The sequence below is a fragment of the Prionailurus bengalensis genome, chromosome C2 (assembly GCF_016509475.1).
Source record: "Prionailurus bengalensis isolate Pbe53 chromosome C2, Fcat_Pben_1.1_paternal_pri, whole genome shotgun sequence".
NCBI classification, from domain to species: Eukaryota; Metazoa; Chordata; class Mammalia; order Carnivora; family Felidae; genus Prionailurus; species Prionailurus bengalensis.
This window is the reverse complement of record NC_057350.1, coordinates 16,160,175-16,182,731: the sequence shown is the minus strand read 5'-3', so window position 1 is coordinate 16,182,731 and position 22,557 is coordinate 16,160,175. Positions and strand designations below refer to the sequence as shown.

The 22,557-nt window shown below is 39.0% G+C and overlaps 1 protein-coding gene across 2 annotated transcripts; it reads left to right on the top strand.

Annotated features, from left to right (window-relative positions):
• The first annotated feature begins 1,185 nt into the window (after positions 1-1,185).
• N6AMT1 (N-6 adenine-specific DNA methyltransferase 1) lies at positions 1,186-21,271 on the top strand. 2 transcript variants are annotated; one of them, XM_043593795.1, is made up of 7 exons: positions 1,349-1,529; positions 3,484-3,570; positions 5,298-5,388; positions 9,373-9,456; positions 12,233-12,374; positions 13,434-13,554; positions 20,991-21,271. In XM_043593795.1, exons 1-6 carry the CDS (start codon positions 1,381-1,383, stop codon positions 13,550-13,552), a joined length of 672 nt encoding a protein of 223 aa, XP_043449730.1. In that variant the 5' UTR covers positions 1,349-1,380; the 3' UTR covers positions 13,553-13,554; positions 20,991-21,271. The 2 variants fall into 2 exon arrangements, with proteins under 2 accessions (XP_043449731.1, XP_043449730.1); XM_043593796.1 differs by lacking the exon at positions 20,991-21,271 and having other exon boundaries at positions 1,186-1,529; positions 13,434-13,784.
• Positions 21,272-22,557: the final 1,286 nt, after the last annotated feature.

The following is a 22,557-nucleotide window of genomic DNA, read 5'->3' as shown; positions in this document are numbered from 1 at the left end:
AAAAACACTGACTAGAGAGATACTTGCTAAATTCATGACAGCAGTTACGTTGGAGGAAGGGTTACAAAATGGAACTGAAGGCGAACATCCACTTCAGCTGTAATATTTTAGTTCTTATATTTAAAAACTCTTTTGGGGCGCCTAGGTGGCTCAGTCAGTTAAGCATCGGACTTTGGCTCAGGTCATGAGCTCACAGTTCCTGAGTTCGAGCCCCACGTCAGGCTCCCTAGTCAGCGTGGAGCCCAATTGGGATTCTGTCTTCTTCTCTCTGCCCATCTCCGTATCACACTCTCTCTCTCAAAAATAAATAAACATTAAAAAAAAACAAAAACAAAAACAGTAACACTCTTAAAAACTCTTTTAAGGATGGGAAACCGGCTCTGCAGATTTTGATTTGCCAGTCTCCATAACCGTGTGAGCTAATTCCCTATAATAAATATTATATTTAACACACATATTAAATAATAACATATAGTATGATATAATATGTACTTAAAAAGGTAAAATAAAAACTTTTAAGGAAACATGAAAAAGTACTATTAATTGTAAATTCCAGGTGGTAGGTACTTAGGGTTTTTAAAAATGTAAACTATATTTTTCTGTATATTTATTACGCAAATTTTAAAAACCAGATGTAAAAATGTTTCATTGGGAAATTTCAAAAATTGACTCAAAAAGAATGTAAATGCCTGAATAGTCTAATAACCTATAGAAGATGATCCAAAACATCAGAGAACCACCCACTAATAAAAACACTAAGCCCAGCCAATTTTATGGATGAGTTCTACCAAATGTTCCAGAAACAATGTCCTAACTCATCCCGTGAGGATAGCATAATCAAAACAGAGCTAGATTATAAGCATTCCAAATTCAGCAGGGTATTAAAAGAAAAATCATCTTGCCTCAGTGAGGTTTATAAAAAGAGTGCATGTATGATTTAACATCAGGAAGGTCATTTTTATAATATACAACAGTAAAAAAATTAAATGAGAAAAAAAGCTTAAGTGTTCAGTTGATGTAACAAAGGTAAAATTTAGTAATCATTATGTCTTTTTTTAATTCTTTGCAAACAAGAACAGAAGAAAACTTTCAAATGCAGAAAAAAAAAAACCACCCCCCCCTTAGTCAAAAACAATCGAGGATGCCCTGCATCAACTGCTAATCCATAAAATGAAACAAATTTAAATACTCGAAATAAGAAAGCAAATATCAGCAGTTGCAGATTATATAACTGTTCACTTACAAATTCCAAAAGCATTTACAGAGACTGCTAGAAAGAAGCCCCGATTTGCCTCTCCGCCTCCGAAGCCCCTCCCCCCACTGCCGAGCTTGCGCACGCGCAATTTTGGCGCATGCGCGTGGGACGGTGAGAGAAGCGAGATGGCGGCGCCGGGTCTGGCGGCGCCGGGTCTCCCGACGCCGCTGCACCGACATGTGGGCCGGGGCGCCTTCAGCAATGTGTACGAGCCGGCGGAGGATACGTTCCTGCTGCTGGACGCGCTCGAGGCGGCAGCGGCCGAGCTCATGGGGTGCGAGGAGGGCGAGGGTCCCAGCGGGAGAGGGCTCGGGCGTCCTGGAGAGGCGGTAGCGAAGGAGGGCCAAGGAAAGGACCGACGCTGTCTGCCGGGAGAGGAGGCAGTGTCAGCCCACTTGGCGAACACTGAGACCAGAACGCCGTTATTAAGGATTTGCCTGTAGATACATGTAATGAGCGTGCCAGGGATCTGTCTGCTTTTGCCATTTGTTTTGGTCTCTGGAGCTCCATAGCTCCCTACCACGCTAGGATGGATCTTTTCCTTCCAGCTGTTACTATGCAGAACACAAAGCCCCCGAGCGCAGCGATATTATGACACGTCCAAAAACCAACATTGCTTAATATTACATTTTTTAGTAAATGTTAAAAGCCGTGCGGCACTTAATTTACTCAATACACAGAAGCACCCTCGAGCAATGGAAGAGCACAAAAATGAAATGAAGTGAGATACTGGCTTGGGGAAGTATTTTTAAACGCATTGAAGAGCATGCTCTGCAGCAGTTGCCTGTTAGCCACGTGTGGCTACCGAACACCTGAAATGTGGCGAGTGCGACTGCAGAACTTAATTTTTCATTTAATTGTCAGAAATGTAAATAGCTACATAGCTAGCAGCCTATAGAATTTTTCCTAGAGCACTTTATAAATACTAAAATTGGCTTGTTGCAGTGCCCCCATAAATTTTAAGTAACATTAAAAAATGAATACCTATATTGTAATTTTTTAAATGAAAGGTATTTGAGTAATTAGATTTATGTAAAGATCAAGACTTGAAATTGGTTTTCTCAAGATGAAACAGCTGTTAGGCTTTAAAGATTTATATTGTGTTTATTTATCTGTCTTAAATCTGGTCAGATATAAAATGTCCCAACTCTTATTAAACTAGCTTTTCATTGTAAACGATGGAACTTTTGGATTTACTGGAATATAGAACGGAAAAGTACTGTTTTTATAACTTGTCTTTTAGTCTCAAGATATCCCAGAAAGATTTACAAGCACAAATTGCATTGCAAAGTATGCTGTGAAAGAAGTTGATTTTGTTATAAAGCGGGATTACTTCTGGTCTTGGAATTCTAATTGTTTATGAAACCATGATAGTTATTTTCAAATAAAAGCCGCCTGGTAAGATTCAACAGACCTTCCCACAGAATAATAAAGGTTTGTCAGATGATGTGGACGGTTCCAAAAGTTAGAAGCAGCTAGCATTTTTTGTTGGATACTTGAGGAGTTAGGTGCTAGAAAGGCTCCCTAAGTCTAATCAAACCCATTTCTGTGATGGCGATAATTGGTGCTTTTGATGCATATATAAGATCATAGGGAAATAAATTCAATTGAAGGATAAAATATAACAATTTATTCAAAAGCATTTTAAAGATTATTGTTAATATTCTAAAACCAGATACTCTGGTATTTTCCCGGTTCAGCATATAGCTGTGCAAATATGGAATTTCTTTGCTGCTCTAAATGTTAGTAGAAAGGGGGAACTTTTTTTCCCTAGGATATGCTGATCAATTTATGAATGTTAGGTACTTTTAAATGATAGAGAAAACCTCTTTCATAAATAAATATTATAATAACACTGACCCTGTCATTTTAGGAAATACTAAACCAGAAGCTCCTTGTGGGAAGGGCTGATGTCTTTCATGTTAATATTTTCAATCCTCAGTTTTATTCCACAGTTTTTATGTAATGTTTTGTAGAAATTAATTGAAAGCCATCTATATTATGAACTCAAATTACACACCCCAATTTTGAGTTAAATAGCACTAAATATGCAGAAAGCAGTTGTCAGAAATTAGCGTGTTTATCTTTTTTTTTTTTATATTTCCATATATTTGCAGACAACTGATGATGCTGGAGAAATACACATTAAAAGTAGGATGAGAGTAATTTCCTGTAATGTGTGTTTTAATCTTACTACACTAATATTTATTTTATTTTGCTTTTTTTAGAGTGGAAATATGCCTTGAAGTAGGGTCAGGGTCTGGAGTGGTATCTGCATTCCTAGCCTCTCTGATAGGTCCTCAGGCCTTGTACATGTAAGTGTAAGTATATCAAATTTATCCACATCCTCCGCTAAGAAATTCACTAGGGGTGTGACTACTTGAATGGAATCATTTTTGTAAATAAATAATATATATCTGAAAGGGTCTATTTAAGTGTAGTAAGGACTCATTGTAAATTATTCTTCCCTAAAAATTGTAACTGCATGTTCAAAACTGTTCCATCATGCTACATAATTATAGAAGCAACAAAACAATTTTAGGTCATTTCTAAATTTGAATTTTTTTTTAGGTAAACAGTCTGATTACTGGAAAAAAAAGAAAGCTACTTAAATTTTTAAAGAAAATTTGAGAGTATGGAAACTATAAAGAAGAAAATAAAAATTACTTCAAAATTTTATCATGGTCCAAATGTGTTTCCTTCTTTTTTTCCTCATTTTCTATGTTTTTCATTTAATATTGTATCATGAATGTTTTTCAAAAATTCCTTTTAAATTTCATTTTGTGGGGGGTACCTGGGTGACTCAGTTAATTGAACATCCATCTCTTGATTTCAGCTCAGGTCCTGATCTCACGGTCATGGGATCAAGCCCCAAGTCAAGTTAAGCATGGAGCCTGCTTGGGATCCCCTCTCTCCCTCTGTCTCTGCCCCTCTGCTGCCTTCTCTCTCTCTCTCTCTCTCTCTCTCTCTCTCTCTCTCACTCACTCTCACGCTCTCTCAAAATAAATAGATAAACTTTTTTTTTTAATCTTAAATATTTCATTTTTGGTGGCTGCATAGTATTCATTGGATTCGTAATTTATTTATTTTTACATCGTCAATCTCAATGTTTTATTTTATTTTATTTTATTTTAATTTTTTTTAACATTTATTTATTTTTGAGACAGAGAGAGACAGAGCATGAACAGGGGAGGGGCAGAGATAGAGGGAGACACAGAACCGGAAGCAGGCTCCAGGCTCTGAGCCATCAGCCCAGAGCCCAACACGGGGCTCAAACTCACGGACGGTGAGATCGTGACCTGAGCTGAAGTCGGTCGCTTAACCGACTGAGCCACCCAGGCGCCCCTCGATGTTTTATTTATTAAAGTTTATTTACTTATATTGAGAGAGAGAAAGAGCAGGGGAGGGGCAGAGAGAGAGAGAGAATCTCAAGTAGGATCCACACTACCAGTGCAGAGCCTGACACAGCGCTTGAACTCACGAACTATGAGATCATGACCTGAACCAGTATCAAGAATCAGACACTTGGGGCGCCTGGGTGGCTCAGTCGGTTGAGCATCCGACTTCGGCTCAGGTCATGATCTCACGGTTCGTGGGTTCGAGCCCCGCGTCGGGCTCTGTGCTGACAGCTCAGAGCCTGGAGCCTGCTTCAGATTCTGTGTCTCCCTCTCTCTGTGCCCCATCCCCGCTCATGCTCTGTCTCTCTCTCCCTCAAGAATAAATAAAACATTAAAAAAAAAAAAAAAAAAGAATCAGACACTTAAGCCAACTGAGCCACACAGACGCTCCTGGATTCATAACTTAATAAATTCCTTCAGATGTGTATGCATGTATATTTTTCTACTCTTGCACATTTATGTCAATATAACAATCTTTTTCATTAATATGACAAGTCTTTGTTCTTTTCATTCACCATTATTAAATCATTTTCATTTTTTTCTATATTTGCTTTATGTAAAAGCAGTGGAACATTTTAAAATTTTTCAGTAATAGATGTACCTCCGGGATGTAAGATACAGTTTTCTTTCTTTTCTGTTTATAGGTGCACTGATATCAACCCTGAGGCAGCAGCTTGTACTCTGGAGACAGCACACTGTAACAAAGTCCACATTCAGCCAGTGATTACAGACTTGGTAAGCTGTTAATCCTTGTCTAATAATAGTTCATTTCCTTTTCAAATAATGTTAAGATGATTTAGGTCAAAGAAGCTTGAGTCATAATTAACTTCTAATCCACTAAATAGTATACCCCATCATTTTCAAAGTAAATTCTTGATTGATGCAGTCCATCTTGTCCACAGTTCAAAGGGAATTTCTACTGGTTTTTATGGATCAGTCATGTTTTGGATAGAAGTGACAGAGAATCCAGTACAAACTTAAGTAAAAAGAGTGGGTGGCTTCAGGCACAGCTGGCTCCAGGAACTCAAATGATAAGACAGGCATCTTTTTCTTAGCTCTGACCTTCTCTCTCTATTGGTTCTATTTCTAGGTAGTCTTTAATTTCATGGTAACAGGATACTTGTGTGTCCGTATCTTATTCCTCAGCAAACAGCTTCTTCGCCACCACCCACCCCCAACCCCCCTCATGGTAAGAAGCTCTTTCTATTCAGTTAGTCTGACAAAAGTCCCAGAATGAGTATTGCTTAGATCACCTTGGGTCATATGCCATCTCTCAATCTCTCACTATGGCCAAGAAGGATTGAAATATGGAGACGACTGGTTTAGGCCCAGTGATTTGCATGGGATCACTGAGGTGGTTTTGCCCTTTAAAATTTTAACTTGTTTCTTTAATGTGTCCATAATTAGTATTAAATATGTTTTTGATATAATAATAAAACTTTAGAGATACAATAAATTCAGAATATCTTTTTTTTTAAACAGAGGTAGAAACTGAGGTGAGATTCATTTTTTAGTCACATAACTAATAAAGTGATAAATCCAGAATTTTAAAAAAAGTGTTTTTTTAAATTTTTATTTATTTATTTTTATTTTTTTTAATGTTTTATTTATTTTTGAGACAGAGAGAGACAGAGCATGAATGGGGGAGGGTCAGAGAGAGAGGGAGACACAGAATCTGAAGCAGGCTCCAGGCTTTGAGCTGTCAGCACAGAGCCCGACGCGGGGCTTGAACTCATAGACTGTGAGATCATGACCTGAGCCGAAGTCAGACGCTTAACCGACTGAGCCACCCAGGTGCTCCAAAAGTGTTTTTTTTTTTAAGCTTTATTTATTTTTGAGAGAGAGAGAGCATGAGTCGGGGAAGAGCAGAGAGAGAGGGAGACACAGAATCCGAAGCAGGCTCCAGGCTCTGGGCCGTCAGCACAGAGACTGATGCCGGGCTCGAACTCACAGACCGCGATATCATGACCTGAGCTGAAGTTGGACATTCAACCGACTGAGCCACCCAGGCACCCCGATAAATCCAGAATTTAAATCCAGATCTTGGGAATCTAAATGTAGGTGTCTCACAACTTTCAGGACATGGCTCGTGGTAGCCCATGCCGGAGTCAGCTCTTCATGCTGACGTGTGGCAAAGAAAGAAGAGGTGAGCATGAACATGGGTATTATGATCAATATACAAAACTCTACGTTTGTTTATATTCAGAACACTAGGCATAGATTATCACAATAAAATCATTGTTTTGTGTAACTAAGCTTACCTGTTTACAAAGTAGTACTTTTGCTTTGTTTCTGTTTTTAGTTTTAGAAGAAAGACTTTTTCAAATACATCGTATGCCTTTCCTTACATTCCTAAAACAAACTAAACGTAACTACCTTTTACTGACTCAGGGCCGTTAATATGCACATCATTTATCATCCTGTGCTGTGATAAAGAGGCTTATTCAGGTGTTTCTGCCTTCACGCTGAGGGGCTATAGCCTGCAGAGATTTGAGTTCTTATTTCCTCTCCTCATCTTCTCCTTTTACCTGCTTTATGCTGTCTTATTTTACTGCTGTCTGTTAGTGGCATTTCCTCTCTCTCTTCATGTGCTCTGTGCTAGAATACCAAACAAGTGATTTAGTTAGACTTGTATTTAAACTAAGAGTTCAGGGGCTCTGAACAAGTACCTCTCATGAATAAATAGCACATGTTTTGCTATACGGATTTAAAACTTCTTGTCAGAGGCCTCTTTGCTTACTTCCCAGTTCTTGGATCTGTTCTAATGCCCTGAGACCACACAAAAGCTGAATATGAGTGGGTGAGGGATGCCTGTGATTAGACTTTATATCAGTAATTTTCTCATTTAAATCCATTTTCTTTTAAACTACATTATTTTCCATGTTGTTTCCTTTATTTAAATCCATCAGTTTTTTCCTTTATTTAAAATCCAGTATTGCAATGATTATTAGTATATAGTACCTCAGGGCCATTGTAAACAATTGCAAAGCAAATTCTTTTCTAGTTTCCTTACTGAACATTTCTGGAAAATTACCTTCCGGACTTCTTTTTACAATGTGAGAAGCTTAATTTCTTTATGGAATTGAAAATAAAGCTCTCAGCTGTTTCAGCTGTATTTCCTCACTCTCCAGTGTTGCTCCTAAAGGGAACAGCAGATTAACCTTAGTCATCTTCTACTTGCAGACAAGGATGCATCTTCATTACTTTCCTCAAAAATGGCACTTTTCTCTTTTGAAAAGAATGGAGAAAAAAAAGTTACCTTACAACATCTCCTCAAAGACACTGTTCCAGTATTCTCTTTGAACTACATAGTTAACAGGCTTAAAAATGATAAAAGTAGTATTTCTTTTAGAAACAGGGTAAAATGGAAGCTCTAAGGCAGTGTTTCATAATGTATGTAAATAATAGGCCAGTGATGTGCCCAACATTAGAAGGTATGGCTGAGTTGTAAATAACTTTGAATCATATAATGTCAAAGCTGTTTCCTCTTTAATTCTCTTTCAGCCATTGTGATTACATCCAGGAGAAGGTCTCAGTTTGTTGTTGTTATTTAACACCTTTTAAACACTTACAGATGTCTCTCTAATAGAGACAGATGGCTTGGGTCACTCTCAGCCTGGCAACAGTAATGATTAACTGTAACTTTTTTTTTAATTCTTATCTCATTTATCCTTGTAGTCATTTCTATTTCCAGAAATTAATAGTGATTTCGCTTTACAGCAAATTTATTTAACAACAAAAAAAAGCCCATTTAAAGAAAAATAGTAAAAAATGGTAAGCGCGTGTGCATAAATGGGGAAATTGCAAGAATGTTAATAAGAGAGCTAACACTTTGGACACTGCCGTGAAGTACCTGAGCTATTCCATCTCAAGAAACAACCTCAGAAGTCATGGGTGAGAGTCTGTACAAAGTGATAATTGAAGGAAATGGCTTTAGAGGTGAGAACCCACCCAGATACCGTGTTTTCACTTTACTGTGCCTGTGAAGGTGCAGGGTGACACGACCAGACACGATTTTTTTTAAATACTTACTTAATTCAATCATCAGAGGAGTCAAAGGAAGAAGACTTTAAATCACATCTTACCCTGAAAAATACCCTAAAAAGACATTTTTATTAAAAAAAAAAAAAGACATTTTTATTGCGGTTTCACAGAAAATTGGAACCCAGTTTAAAGATTTACAAAATGCCAAACAATTAATGTTTTCAGTGTCTCTTCCACTCGTTTCAGTCTTTTCTTTGGTCTCTAATTGTTCCAGCCAATACATTTATGAGTCATTAAAGAAGTAGAAAGTAAATATATATATATATATATATATATATATATATAATACATTACACCTCGATGATAGAAAATGTTTAAGTTACAGCTATAGCCTTAAAGTGTGTGCATATCTATGTAGAACATAGGAGTGCTCGCTTTCTTATTTAATCTTCTAAAAGTGAACCCAGTGTGTAAGCATTAGCTGTTGAAAAATAGGCTTTCTTGAACATTTTCTGTTCATTCTGATAAATAGTTTAATTTCATATTTTTAGGTAAATGCATATAATCTTTATATGCATGAATTAAAATGTAAAAATATTTATCTCTATCTCTGTCTACATTTTTGGCCCTCTTACACATTTTTCTCTACATGGGAGGAGAGTATTTTTAAAGATATATTTATTTATCTGTTTTAATTCCGAGTCCAGCTTAACATTCTGACTATTGAACATTTAGGTCAAAGGCTTGCTACCAAGATTGAAGGAAAAAGTTGATCTTCTGGTGTTTAATCCCCCCTATGTAGTGACTCCACCTGAAGAGGTAAGACGTGGAACAAAATTTAATTATTAATGTTTTCAGCTATTTTCTTTATAAAATCAAATGAACTTCATTATGACATTAGTCAACTGCTGATTAACACAGACTGCTCTGATTACTCACAATTGTCAATAATTGAGTATGTCGGGAGACGTAGGAAAGGAATCTAAAACTAATGAAATATAGTGACCCATATTCATCCTTAAAATTCCCATTGAAATCAGGCCGTGTGTTTAAATTTGCTCATGTGTGTCTTTTATCACAAATGGCAAATTTGCAAAAGAGCATTTCTAATCATCCTTAAATTCATATAGTAATTATTTCTGAAAGTCTCAGTTTTCCTCCTTTCACAGGTGGTGGGGGAGGATTCTTATTTCAGGTAGGGAAAAGAAATCATCTTGGAACAGATGATTTGGGAAATCTTCAATAATGAAGAGGTAAATCAACCATTTCCCAATTTAAAGAGAGAATGGTCAAGGCAGACAAAGTTTAGTAATGGACTAAGGCTAGCTTAACTAAATCATGGTCTACAAATTTCTGGCAAGACTGTGAATGCAGAGGAGATTCTGGAAACATGGGGATGCAAACAGGCTTCCTTTCTTCCACATTCCCATGACTGAGCTACGTACTTGCTTCTCCTGAGCCTTACAGCTGCTGGGACATACAGATAATTGAGTGTAGACAGCACCTTGGGCTATTTTGCAGTCCCAACAGAGAGAGCTAGTGTCATAATTCCCGTGAGCTGAGCTATTAGCTGGGGAGCAGAATCACAGTGCAGCACAACGAAGATCTCCTGGAGCCTAAAAACATATTTTACAAAATAAAACCTTAGGAAAGGAATTAAAAGAGAATATGGTCTCCGTGAAGACCATATTGGTTCTGGAAACCAAATGAAAGATTTCAGTGCATAGAGCATGAAGATAAAAAGAAGGAAATCATGAAAGTAAAAGATAAGAGACTTAGAGGTTAGATCCAGGAGATATAAAAATAATAGTTAAGTTTGTGTCTATAAAAAATTTTGGCTATGCTTAATAGTATATCTAGAGACACGAGGTTAGGAACCTCTGGCTTGTACCTGTGAGCTCTAAAGAAACAGGAGCAGGTCTGGCAAGGCTCAGGTAGCAGGCAAACAGCAGACCACCAAACATGACTCCTCCCTGTAAAGGTGGAAACCCTCCCTTTGTGGCCTTAAGAATGTGCCTGGTGCCAGGAGACCTTCCTGTAGGAGCATTTCTAATGCAAGCAGATACACCTGGCTGAGCATCCCTGGGGAGGCGTATGAACAGGGTCTAGCACAGAGAGATCCTGGTCCATTCTGGAAGAGAATGACAGGAGACAGGCTTGGCACAACCTGTCATTCACCATGCACTCTGTCCACAGACCACTTTACCTGATAAAACGTCCAGGGAATGGGCTCCACCAAAATAAGGGGGTAAACCAAGGAAGAGGAACACACGAGCCCCAGAAAAAGAGGTGATTCTAGGAATGCCAGGAAGGGGACATCTCCAGGAGGAAGGAACTGATAAATTTCCCAATATGATTAACTTTGTGGAAATTGTATTGAGAAGTGTATGGTAGATATGGGAATAATTTAAATTAGATACAAAAAAAAGTAAGTAAATGAACACTTTGGCTGCCCATCAATAGCTACATTAAGATATGCTAACTTTTCCATTATAAAATCGTAGACAGCCATTAAAAGAGTAAATTAGAACCATACCTGAGCACATGAAGAGCTCTCCATAAAGTGTTGATGATTGACAAAAGCAAGATATGGTGCAAGAATGTAGAACATAATCCTGTCTTTGTAAAACATGGACAAAAAGGAAAAACGTGTGTATATAAGATGAGGGAGGAACAGACCAGCAAAACAGTAAAAGGGGAAAGTGCAGTTCTTTCTAAGGCAGGTATATGAACATATTTCCCTTATTTACAAAATAATATATGTATATAGTTATAGGCATAAAGAAATGTATTTTAATGGAGAAACATGACATTTTATATGAATAAGAGCAACAGGCATGATTTATACAATTAATTTAAACTATAGATATGGAAAGAAAATAATAGGGTTAAAATATTTTTTGAATTCTTTAGTTTTGAAACAATATACAATAAGAATCTAAAGATTTTTAATACTGTATGAACTCTCACGGGTTTTGCTTCTATAATAGAATTAGATTGTTACAGGAAGAAAATGCTTTGGTGAGCCTTTATATATTAAATGGATTCCTTAAAAAAGGTCTATACGATTCATACTTTAATCTAGAAAAGAGCCAGATGCAGTGGGGCATTTTGAAACTAACTTCCTGCAAAGTAGATATTTTATAATATAGGATCTCTCTTTTAGTTTCTTCCTGATTGTTCTATATTAAGTACAAGAATTACCTATGTCTATCAACATAAGCATTGCAGAAATAGTAACAGCTATTACTAAGCACTTGATATGTACAGGGCCCTGTTTTCAAACTTTAAATATATTTCTTCAGTTATTCCCAAAAATGGAAAAAAATAATTTTTATAATTTTACTGTTGAAACTATTGTTTTCCTGGTTTTATAGATAAGGGAGGAAACTCATAAAAATTACAAATTTACATAAGATCACATGGCTAGGAAATGGTGGGGCTCAGATTCAACTTTACTGCCTCCTGGACAGCAGTAAAATACAAAGTGTATACAGTACTTGTTTGGTAAATGTTCCTTGTCAAAAAGATTCTGTTTGTGATTCTAAATGATTCTAAATGAATAGATACAAAAGTCTTTTTTAAATGCTCACAGGTGGGAAGTCACGGAGTAGAGGCTGCTTGGGCCGGTGGCAGAAATGGTCGAGAAGTCATGGACAGGTTCTTCCCACTGGCTGCAGATCTTCTGTCACCAAGAGGATTATTCTATTTAGTTACCATTAAAGAAAATAATCCAGGTAATACAGACCAGCTTATCTTTTAACCACTGACTTTGCTGAAATCGTAATTTAATCATGTTAAAGAGTATAATTTATAAAGTAACCTGAAATATTGTCAATATAATCACTGACAACAGCTCATACAAACATAACATTCATCTTGAAAGAAGAGAGAGATTTTTAAGAGATAGTTTTTTTTGGTTTTAGAAAGTACTGTTGTTTGTTTTTTTTTTTTAAGGGGGGGGCGCCATTTTCCCCCCATTAATAAATTAATATTCAGACACAAAATCTGTAATTTCTTCTTTTAACACCTCATCCTGAATATTTTGAATTTTGTCTCCCCCTTGTAATCTTCATGCCCTTGACAAGTTGTGCCACGTAATGTTCAGTTCAGGTGAAGTTCCATCATGAAAGCTATCTCATGGTATGGATGTTGAGATCTTGGTTAGATTACTGTGTAACTAAACTGACCTGAGTCCTTCTTCTCTTTCTGTACACAAGTTTGATTTTTATCTTTACCTTATGTTCTCAGCCCCTTAAATCACATCATGATGACTAAGTTTTGTTTCAGTTTGTTTGTAGCTCCATTTTCTTAACTCAGTCTTTAGTATTATTTATTTACAAAAGGGAAGATGTTGCTTTTTTCAATGTGCCCAAAGAGATAAGCTACTTCCTTCCACTGTGTACTGTCACTATACATTTGCCCACCTTCACTGACTTTTTTCATCCCAGAGGAAGCGTGTGAGGCCAAGATTGGAGCCAAGCAGCTGAACAAATCACTTGCTGTAATGACAAGTGTAGTTCATGTTTCTGTTGAGTTCGGAGTAGCTTCCACTGCAGGGCAGGGCCTTTCAGTCTGATTGAGACTCTCAGCGACACCTTGAAAATACAGAGTGCTCCCATCTGACTCAAGTCCATTTTAATAGAAATTTACTTGGAATACATTGTTTTCGCAGATGAGTAGAACTTGTAAATCATTGTCTGTCTTTATCATCTTATTAAACTGTTTAGTGATCATACCGTCTTCACCAGATGGTTTTAATTGGATTTTACCTTTTGTTTTAATTTTCATTTTAGAAGAAATTTTGAAAACAATGACAACAAAGGGTCTACAAGGGACTGTGGCACTTTCCAGGCAAGCAGGCCGAGAAGCCCTCTCAGTCCTGAAGTTCACCAAGTGCCGTGTATTGTGCTGAATGTGCGTATATTGATAATACAGATGATGTTGAATGTATGTATGAATATATGGAGAGAGAGAAGCGGAATATATTCAGCATGTTGTGAAACTGAAGTCATTTCTTGGTTAACAAGTATAGAATTGTCAGGTTATATAGAAGAAGGTAGAAGGATATAGCATTCCCTTTTACCCAGGAATCAAGTCTATGGAAATTTTTGCATAAGTGCAAGTAAATGCATATCCAAGATATATTATGTGTATTTTACATATAAAACCTGAACATGAGTCACCTATCCAGCCTAACTCAAACTAAACATGAGTTAGGTTTGTGTGCACTGAACCTCAAGGGGTTCATAATGTACCATCAAGTGAAAAAGAGCAAATTACAAAACAGAATTATCCTGTATGTATAATTTTAAAAAAACCAACAGAGAGGGCATGTCTATATGTCTATGTAAGTAAGTCTCATGGGGAGCCTGGGTGGCTCAGCTGGTTGAGAGTCTAGTTCTTGATTTTGGCTCAGGTCATGATCCCAGCATCGTGGGGTTGAGCCCCATGTTGAGTTCTGTGCTGAGCCTGGAGCCTGCTTGAGATTCTCTTGCCTCCCTCTACCCTTCCCCGCTGCTCACATGCTCTTAAAAAAAAAAAAAAAAAAAAGAAGTCTCAGAAGGGAAATGGCAGGAAGGAACAGAGGGACTTTCACTCTTTTATGGGTTATTTGCACAACCCCAGTTACTTGTATAATTTTAAGAAGGTTTTCATTATTAAAAATTTTTTTAATTTACTTTCACTTGCTCATTGTCTCCATTCTATTTCTATTATTTAGAACGCCTCCAGCCTCCATGTTTCTCACTGGTCAGATTTTTCCTACCTTTTATACTTTTGTCATATACTTCTATCTTCTTCTTGCATATATCTTGCAAACTGCTATACATTTTTTCTTAGATCAAGGAGAGTTGTATATAAACAAACTCACAACTCTTAGGTTAATCACACTTTTAAAAGCTGACAAAGGGGTGCCTGGGTGGCTCAGCCGGATAAGCGCCCGACTTTGGCTCAGGTCATGATCTCATGGCCCGTGTGTCCAAGCCCCACATCGGGCTCTGTGCTGACAGCTCAGAGCCTGGAGCCTGCTTCGGATTTTGTCTCTCTCTCTCTCTCTCTCTCTCTCTCTCTCTCTCTGCCCCTCCCCTGCTCAGGCTCTGCCTCTCAAAAATAAATAAAAACATGAAAACAAAATTTAAAAACTGACATGCATCTTTTAGGAAATGTCAAATTACCTTTACTAAGTTTAGGAACCTCTTCTTCCATAACTTCTATACCATTTAAAATAATATTTATCAAAATCAAAGAACAGGACTATAGGATCTGAGTGAGCAGAATCTAGAATTAATTTTTAATTCGGCTACGTTTAGCGTCACTTGGAGAAGCTTTTTAAGATTATAAATTCCTGAACCCCACCACCCGTGGAACCCTCTGCTGAGCAGACCCAAAACCTGTACCGTTTAAAATGTGCTTCCCCCTGTTACTTAAGGTAGCCCACCAAATTTTAGAACTACTGTTTTAAATAGCATTCTTATTTAATCCTTAGGACAATCCACAGAAGGAGTGAAATTACCTTTGATGTTCAGAAAGGTTAAATAACTTGTTCAAAGAAGCTCAGTAGTGAAGGGTCAGGCCAGTATGGCAGCACTTAGACACAGGTCAGATTCCCAGATGCTTTCTTTCCATTTGCTTGTGCTGAAAGCAGCAAAGATGCCAAAATTAGTATTTACTTAAAACTAATATCTAAAAATCTGTTCTCCTTCCCAGAAATAGTGCCATCTGAAATCTTACAGCCAATCTCTTGTATCCCAGGGGGAAAAAAAAGGTTATGAAAAGCTTAGAACCTTATTGTGAGCTTGGGGAGTGGGGTCTTGAATATTTTCAGATAATGTTTGAAACACTTTAAAATTAGCATAGAGGACTTCTGTCAGCTTAAATTAGAAACATAGAAATAACTTCAAAAACTCCAAAACCTCACTTGTATAGTTGTTATGGAGTAAATTGTGTCTCCCCAAAATTCATATGTTGACATTCTAGGCCCCAGTACTTCAGAATGTGACTGTGTTTGGAGAAGGGGCCTTAAAGAGGTTATTACGGTTAAATGAGGCTGTTAGGATGGGCCCTGATCCAGTCTGGCTGGGGTTCCTATAAGAAGAGGAAATCCGGACATGGAGACACCAGGGCGGGGGGTGGGGGCCGGTAGGGACATGGAGACACCGGGGCAGGCGGTGGTTGGTGCTTGGACACAGAACAAAACCCTACAAGATGCAGTGAGAAGGTAGCTGTCTGCAAGCCGAGGAGAAAGACTGCGGAAGAAACCCAACCTGCCGGTGCTTTGCTCTGGGACTTCCAGGCTCCAGAACTGTGAGAAAATACATTTCTCCTAGGGTCATGGTGACTAGGAGACTAATACAATAATTAAAGACAGGGAAATACCTGCATTTCTACAAACAAGAGAAAGCAATACTAGTGTGAAAAGTGGATGCTACGTCCTGGTGGTCAGTAAGAACCATGGCCCTGAGCCTTCAGGAGGAGAGTTGCAAATCCAGCTCTTTTTGTGTTAAAAAGAGCTGTTAAATACAGGAAAAAAGAGGACCTATAAAACCGCATCATTTGGCCCAAGGGAAGCAACAAAAAAAAACTTAGTACCTTGAATGAAAAGAAAAACAGTAATAATCTATGAGAAATCAGACCCTGGGTCTGTGCTACCCTCTGCTGTAGGATTTAATTCATATCTATATGAGGCGGCAACATTAACGTGAAAAAACTAACATTAAAATGATCTAAACTGTTGATCATGGAGAAGCTACAATCAATGAGAACAGAAGGAAAAATTAACAGAATTGGACACCTAAGGAATATAAACAGTGGAATTGTTACGTTCAGGTTGTGGAATGTTTGACGTGTTTAAAGAGTTAACATAATCAAAGAAAAGCTCACAAGAAGATACTGTTTGGAAAGAACAAATTGAAGTCAACTTTTAAAAATGAGAAATAGAGACATGGAAGTGCATTAGCGTTAATTTATACTCACCCAAAATACACAGTGTATTTTAAAACTGTTAATATTCCATTCCAAAATTTAGTTGTAGTTCTTTTTTTTTTTTCTTTTTCCCTCATACTTTCCCTCATTCCTTTTTCTCCCCAGAAACTTTCTGGGGAGAAAAAGGAATACAAATTGAGACAGGACTGAAAAAAGAAAAATTAGGACAGGACTGAAATGACTCAGGAACAGATGAAGAGAAATATAGCCATGTTAGGAACCCTTATGAATAAATGTAAATCATCCTATGTGTAGTTGATTCATACATGCACTAAAATTACTTTACATATAAAATAACAATACATACCAATGTCTATATCCATCTGTTTTCATTTTTCTTTTTATGTAAACTTTGTATTGAGGTGGAACATACCTTATAGACTGTATATGTTGTGTCTAGTTCGATGGATTTTTATAAAGTCAACATCCATTTATACTACACCCAAATCAAGAAACAGAACATTACCAGCATTCCAGAAGCTACACCAGATTTCATTCCCAGTCATGAATGGGAGATTTCCCCAAGGGAAACCATCGTCTGGCTTTTTGTGTTAGTTTATTTCTGCATAGCTGACGACTGTAACTTTACTGGTGTTGGTGTTAAACAACACAAATGTATTGTCTCCCAGTATCTTTGGGTCAGGGCCGTGAGTATAGTGAGCTGGATTCACTGCTTAGAATCTCTCCAGGCTGTAGTAAAGGTGTTGGTCCTGGCTATGATCTCATCCAGGGCTCAAGGTCCTTTTTCAGGTGGTTATAGGACTAAAGCTGCTGTTTTCTGGCTGTCCACTAGGGACAATTCTCACCTACAGGCTTCTCTCAGATCTTTGTACCATAATCACCTCCACAGTTCACAAAACGGCTACTTCTTTATGGCCAGCAGTAGAATTTCTCTACCTTCAAAACTACATGAGGGCCTAAAGGCCCTTTTAAAGGGCTCACCTGGATAGGACAAGTTCACCCAATATAATCTTCCTTTTATTTTTTTAAAAATTTTTTATGTTTATTTAATTTTGAGAAAGAGCATGGGGGGCAGTGGGTGGGTGCAGAGAGGGAGGCACAGAATCCCAAACAGGCTCCAGGCTCTGAGCTATCAGCACAGAGCCCGATGCGGAGCTCAAACTCATGAACTGTGAGATCACGATCTGAGCTGGAGTCGGACATTCAACTGACTGAGCCACCCAGGCACCCCCCTTTTATTTTTTTTATGTTTATTTTTAAAAGAGCAAGAGACAGAGCATGAGTGGAGGAAGGGCAGGGAGATAGGGAGACAGAGAATCTGAAGCAGGCTCCAGGCTCTGAGCTGTCAGCACAGAGCCGCACGCGGGGCTTAAACCCACAAACTGCAAGATCATGACCTGAGCTGAAGTCAGATGCTTAACCGACTGTGCCACCCAGGCACTCCAATCTTCCTTTTAATTAATTAATTCAGACTCCACTGTTGAGTGACCTTAATTACAACTGCAAAATTTTTTTGCCATTGCCATTTAATGTAATGTAATGACAGGGGAAAAATCAAGTTGTATCCACAAGTCCTACCCACAGTCAGAGCAGGGGGATAACACAGTGCATGTACAGCAGTGGGAGTGAACTTTGCAGGCCATCTTAGAGTTCTGTTACGTTCCTTATACTATAGATTAGGTCTTCCTCCTTTGAACCTATGTCCATGAGTCATGAATTCTTTCAGTCAATAGTGTTTTTATGAGATTCTTCTATGCAGTTGTCTATGGCAATGATTTGTTCATTTTCATTTTTTGTATATTCATCCTTATTATTTCTATCATATGACTATATCAAAATTTATCTATTCTACTGTTGAACATTTGGATTCCTTCTACTTTTTTTCTGCTGTGACCACATTTGTATCTTCCAGTGCACATGCGTTTGCATTTTCTGATAAATACATACCAACAAGTTTATCTTATCTTAAATAAGAACAGTTTTTCCAGAAGTTATTTTCTAAAAATGAGAAGCAGAATTCCTAAAATCAAAACCCACCATGGACAGGATAAATAGCTAAAAATAGAATTAGTGAACTGGAGAAAAATTCATATAGTGCCACCCACAGAGATGAAAGGAAAATATGAAGGAGCAATAATGATTATGAAGGATAGAATGAAAAGGTCTGGCAAAACAAGAGTCCCGAAAAGTATGTAAGAAAGGCAATATTTGGAAAGATCATGGGTAATATTTTTCCAGAATTGACTTTTAAAAAAGAAGATAGATTCTAGAAGCACAAACAAAAAGAAAATATGCTAGACATGTAGCAGTGACATTTCAAAACATCAAAGGCAAAGAGCTCTTAAAAGGTAATCAAGGAGGGATGGATGCCTGGATAGCTCAGTTGGTAAAGTGTCTGATTTCGGCTTAGGTCATAATCTCGTGGTTCATGAATTCGAGCCCTGCGTTGGGCTCTGTGCTGACAGCTCAGAGCCTGGAGACTGCTTCAGATTCTGTGTCTCCGTCTCTCCCTGCCCCTCCCCTGCTTGCATGCTGTTTCTCTCTCTCTTTCTCTGTTTCTCTCTCTCTCTCTCTCTCTCTCTCAAAAATAAAAAAATTAACATTTAAAAAAAAGGCTTTAATCAAAGGGAAGGTATAACTCACTCTCCAGCAGGGGCTGGCAAACATTTTCATCACTAAGATATTAGAACACAGCCATGCCAGTTCACTTATGTGTTGGGTGGGGCTGCTTTGGCCTCAAGTGACAGAATTGAGTAGTTACAGCTTAGACCCCAGAAACCATATGGCCCACAAACCACAAAGTATTTACTATTTGTCCCTTTAATATGTTTGCCAACACTGCTACGAAGAAACTATAAAGTAACAACAGATCTCTTGAACATCCTCACAACAAATGAAAGCCAGAGGCTAGTGGGATAACATCCTCAAAGTGTTGGGACTAACAGTCTATCTATTTTGTTCCAACAAAACTTGCATAAATGAAGGTTTAGTTTTGTTGTTGCTGTTTTTTTGGTTTGTTTTTAGAGAGAGTACGCACAAGTGGGGGAGAGAGACTGAAGGAGAGAGAGAATCTCAAGCAGGCTGGTGCTGTCATCACAAAACCAAATGGGGGGTTGGGGGGGGGGGGGCTGGATCCCACGACTCTGGGGTCATGACCTGAACCAGAACTAAGAGTCAGACACTTAACTGACTGAGCCACCCAAGTGCCCCACAAATGAATGGTTTTTAAAAGTAATATTTAGAGATAAAAATGACAGAGTTTACCAACAAGAGATCTACAATAAAGAAACTTTTAAAAGACGTATATCAGGAGAAAGGAAAAACATCCCAAAAGTCTCAAATGGAAGAATTACTGATGACAAATAAAATGGAAAATATGTATATAAATGCAAACAAACATTATATAAAATACTACTAATAATTATAGTGTGGTTTCTGTGGTTTGAAAATAATAACTAAAATACTGAAAACAGTTGCATATAAATTAACTAGGGCATTTGTTAAGGGTGAAAGTATTCTAAGTCCTCTTTGTATTATTGTTCAGGAGGTAAAGATATGACTTAATTTTGATATGCATGTGTGGTAGGCTGAATAATAGCCCCCAAGATATCCATGTTCTAATCCCTAGAGCCCTGTGAATGTTACCTTATATGGCAAAAGGAACTTCACAGATATGATTAAGGATTTTGAGATGGGGAGATTACCCTAGATTATCCAGATGGGCCCTGAGTAGAATCACAAGTGTCTTATAAAAGACAGGCAGAGGGAGGTTTTAAATCAAAAGAGGAGAGGATATTATGATCATGCTGCTGACTTTGAAGAAGGAGCAAGGGACCACAAGCCAAGGAATGCAAGGAATGAGCTCAGAAGCTAAAAAAGGGAAGGAAATGATTCTCCCCTAGAGCCTCCCAAGGGAGTCAGGCCCTGCTGACACCTTGGTCTTGGACCAGAGAAACCCATTTCAGACTTCTGGCCTCCAGAACCGTGAGAGAGTAAATATCTGTTGTTCTAAATCACTGAAGTTGTGGTAATTTGTTCCAGTAACCCTAGGAAACCAATACAGTATGGTCAGAGTTCAAGGGCAACTATGAAAATAGTAGAAACAGGACAAGTAAGCAGCAAATTAGAAAGCAAAAAGCCTAATTAAAACAAATTAGAAAAGGGGGCAAATCCAAAGGTAAAGTGATAGGGGGCGCCTGGCTGGCTCAGGCAGTACAGCATGCAACTCTTGATCTCAGGGTTGTGAGTTCGAGCCCCATCTTGGGTGCAGAGATTACTTGAAAATAAAATCTTTAAAGAAAAAAAAAAGATAAAGTGATATAATTTAGAATACCTCCATTATCCAAATAATGGAAGTAAGCTATGTAAATAGATATTATGATTGACTTTTTTTTTAATTTCAATTATAGTGATGATAAAAGACTTGAAGTGTAAGTACATTTTAAGACTGGAAATAGAGGGATGGAGGAAGATACATCAGACAAACCCACAAGGTGAGATAGCTACATTAATAGTTGACTGTACTGGGTTGAATAGTTCTCACCACCCCCCACCCCCGCGCCGCTCCCAATTCATGTCCAACCAGAACCTATCAGTGCGGTCTTATTTGGAAAGAGGGACTCTGCAGATGTAATCCAGTTAAGAGGACATTAAGGTAAGGAGGGGCCAACACGGTGGAGAAGTAGGGGGAATCCATGCTTCCTATGTTCTCAAACAAAGAAGTGTAGAAGCCAAAGGACTCTGAACACCAGAGTCTGGGAGGAAAAGAGACTGAATCTACTAGGAAGAAAATGGGAAAGCTGGAAAAAAGATAGGTGGGTAACTGCAGACTGGGGGAGATAAAAAAGGCCCCATGGGCACGGAGTGGAGGGACCCCCTTTGCAGAGAGACAGAGGGAAGAAGAGAAAGAGTGGCTGGAAAAGTGCAGGACCCTATCTGGCCAGGAGAGAGACCTCGGACTGAGGCTGAGAGGGATCCCATCTCTAACTGGGGGGCTTTCTTCGGGCTGGAGCCGGCTCCCTGTTCGCGCCCCTGGGGAGGAGGGGAGCTGGGCCTGGGTGCGGTGGTTGGTCAGGGGCTCGGTCCACAGCTGGAGAAAGCGCTTCCCTCCCTGGAGGGCTGCGCGATAGCACAGAACTACCTGCGTCTGCCACCCTGGGGGCTCGCGGGGGCAGCGGCCCTGAGTCCGCAGTAGGAGAAGTCGGTCCTCCCAGAAGTGTGGCAGCACAGACAAAGCCAGCCCAGGCCACACATCGCGGCACTGAGAGGCGCTTTCCCAGCGTCAGAGCGCACGGAGCGGGACTTTGAATCCTAGCCAAGTGCGGGGTCAGGGGAGTTGGCCAAGCGAGAAGGACCGACCCATCTGCGCCCGCCGCACAGTGCAGTGCGGACGACTCGAACGGAGTCCACCGGGTGGGCTCCACGGAGAAGAGACGGGGGATCACCATTCCATTCCCCACCCCCACCCCCCACCACGACCAAGGCGGGGCCTCAGGGATCACTCCCGGACCCACAGTAGAGGTGGGTTCAGAATACACCAAACCACGCCCCCTTGCACCCGGTAACTGCTTACCCACCCGAGGGGCACCGACCCTGCGGACAGCTCCTCCCGACCAGCGACCAGCGACGCAGCATTGCCTGGATTAACTCTAGGTCAATTCTGGATATACAGATATATTCTCCCCCACCCACCCGCCCATTTCTCCTCCTTACCTCTTCCCTCCCCTAGGCTGGTTACTCAGGTTATTGGTCTGTCTAAACAGACATATTTAATCCGTTGTCTTGACACATGTTCTACACCTCCTTCTTTACGCGCCTTTCTCTCTGGAATAATCAAGCCGTAGAGTTTCTCTGTCTGGGTAACTGTATCTTCGTTTCGTTTTCCCCGCCTCCTTCTTTATTTTCCTTTCTCTCTCTCTGGATCAAGCCTTTTAGTCTCTCTGCCTAGTCAATGTTTATTTTTTCTTTTCTCCCCCG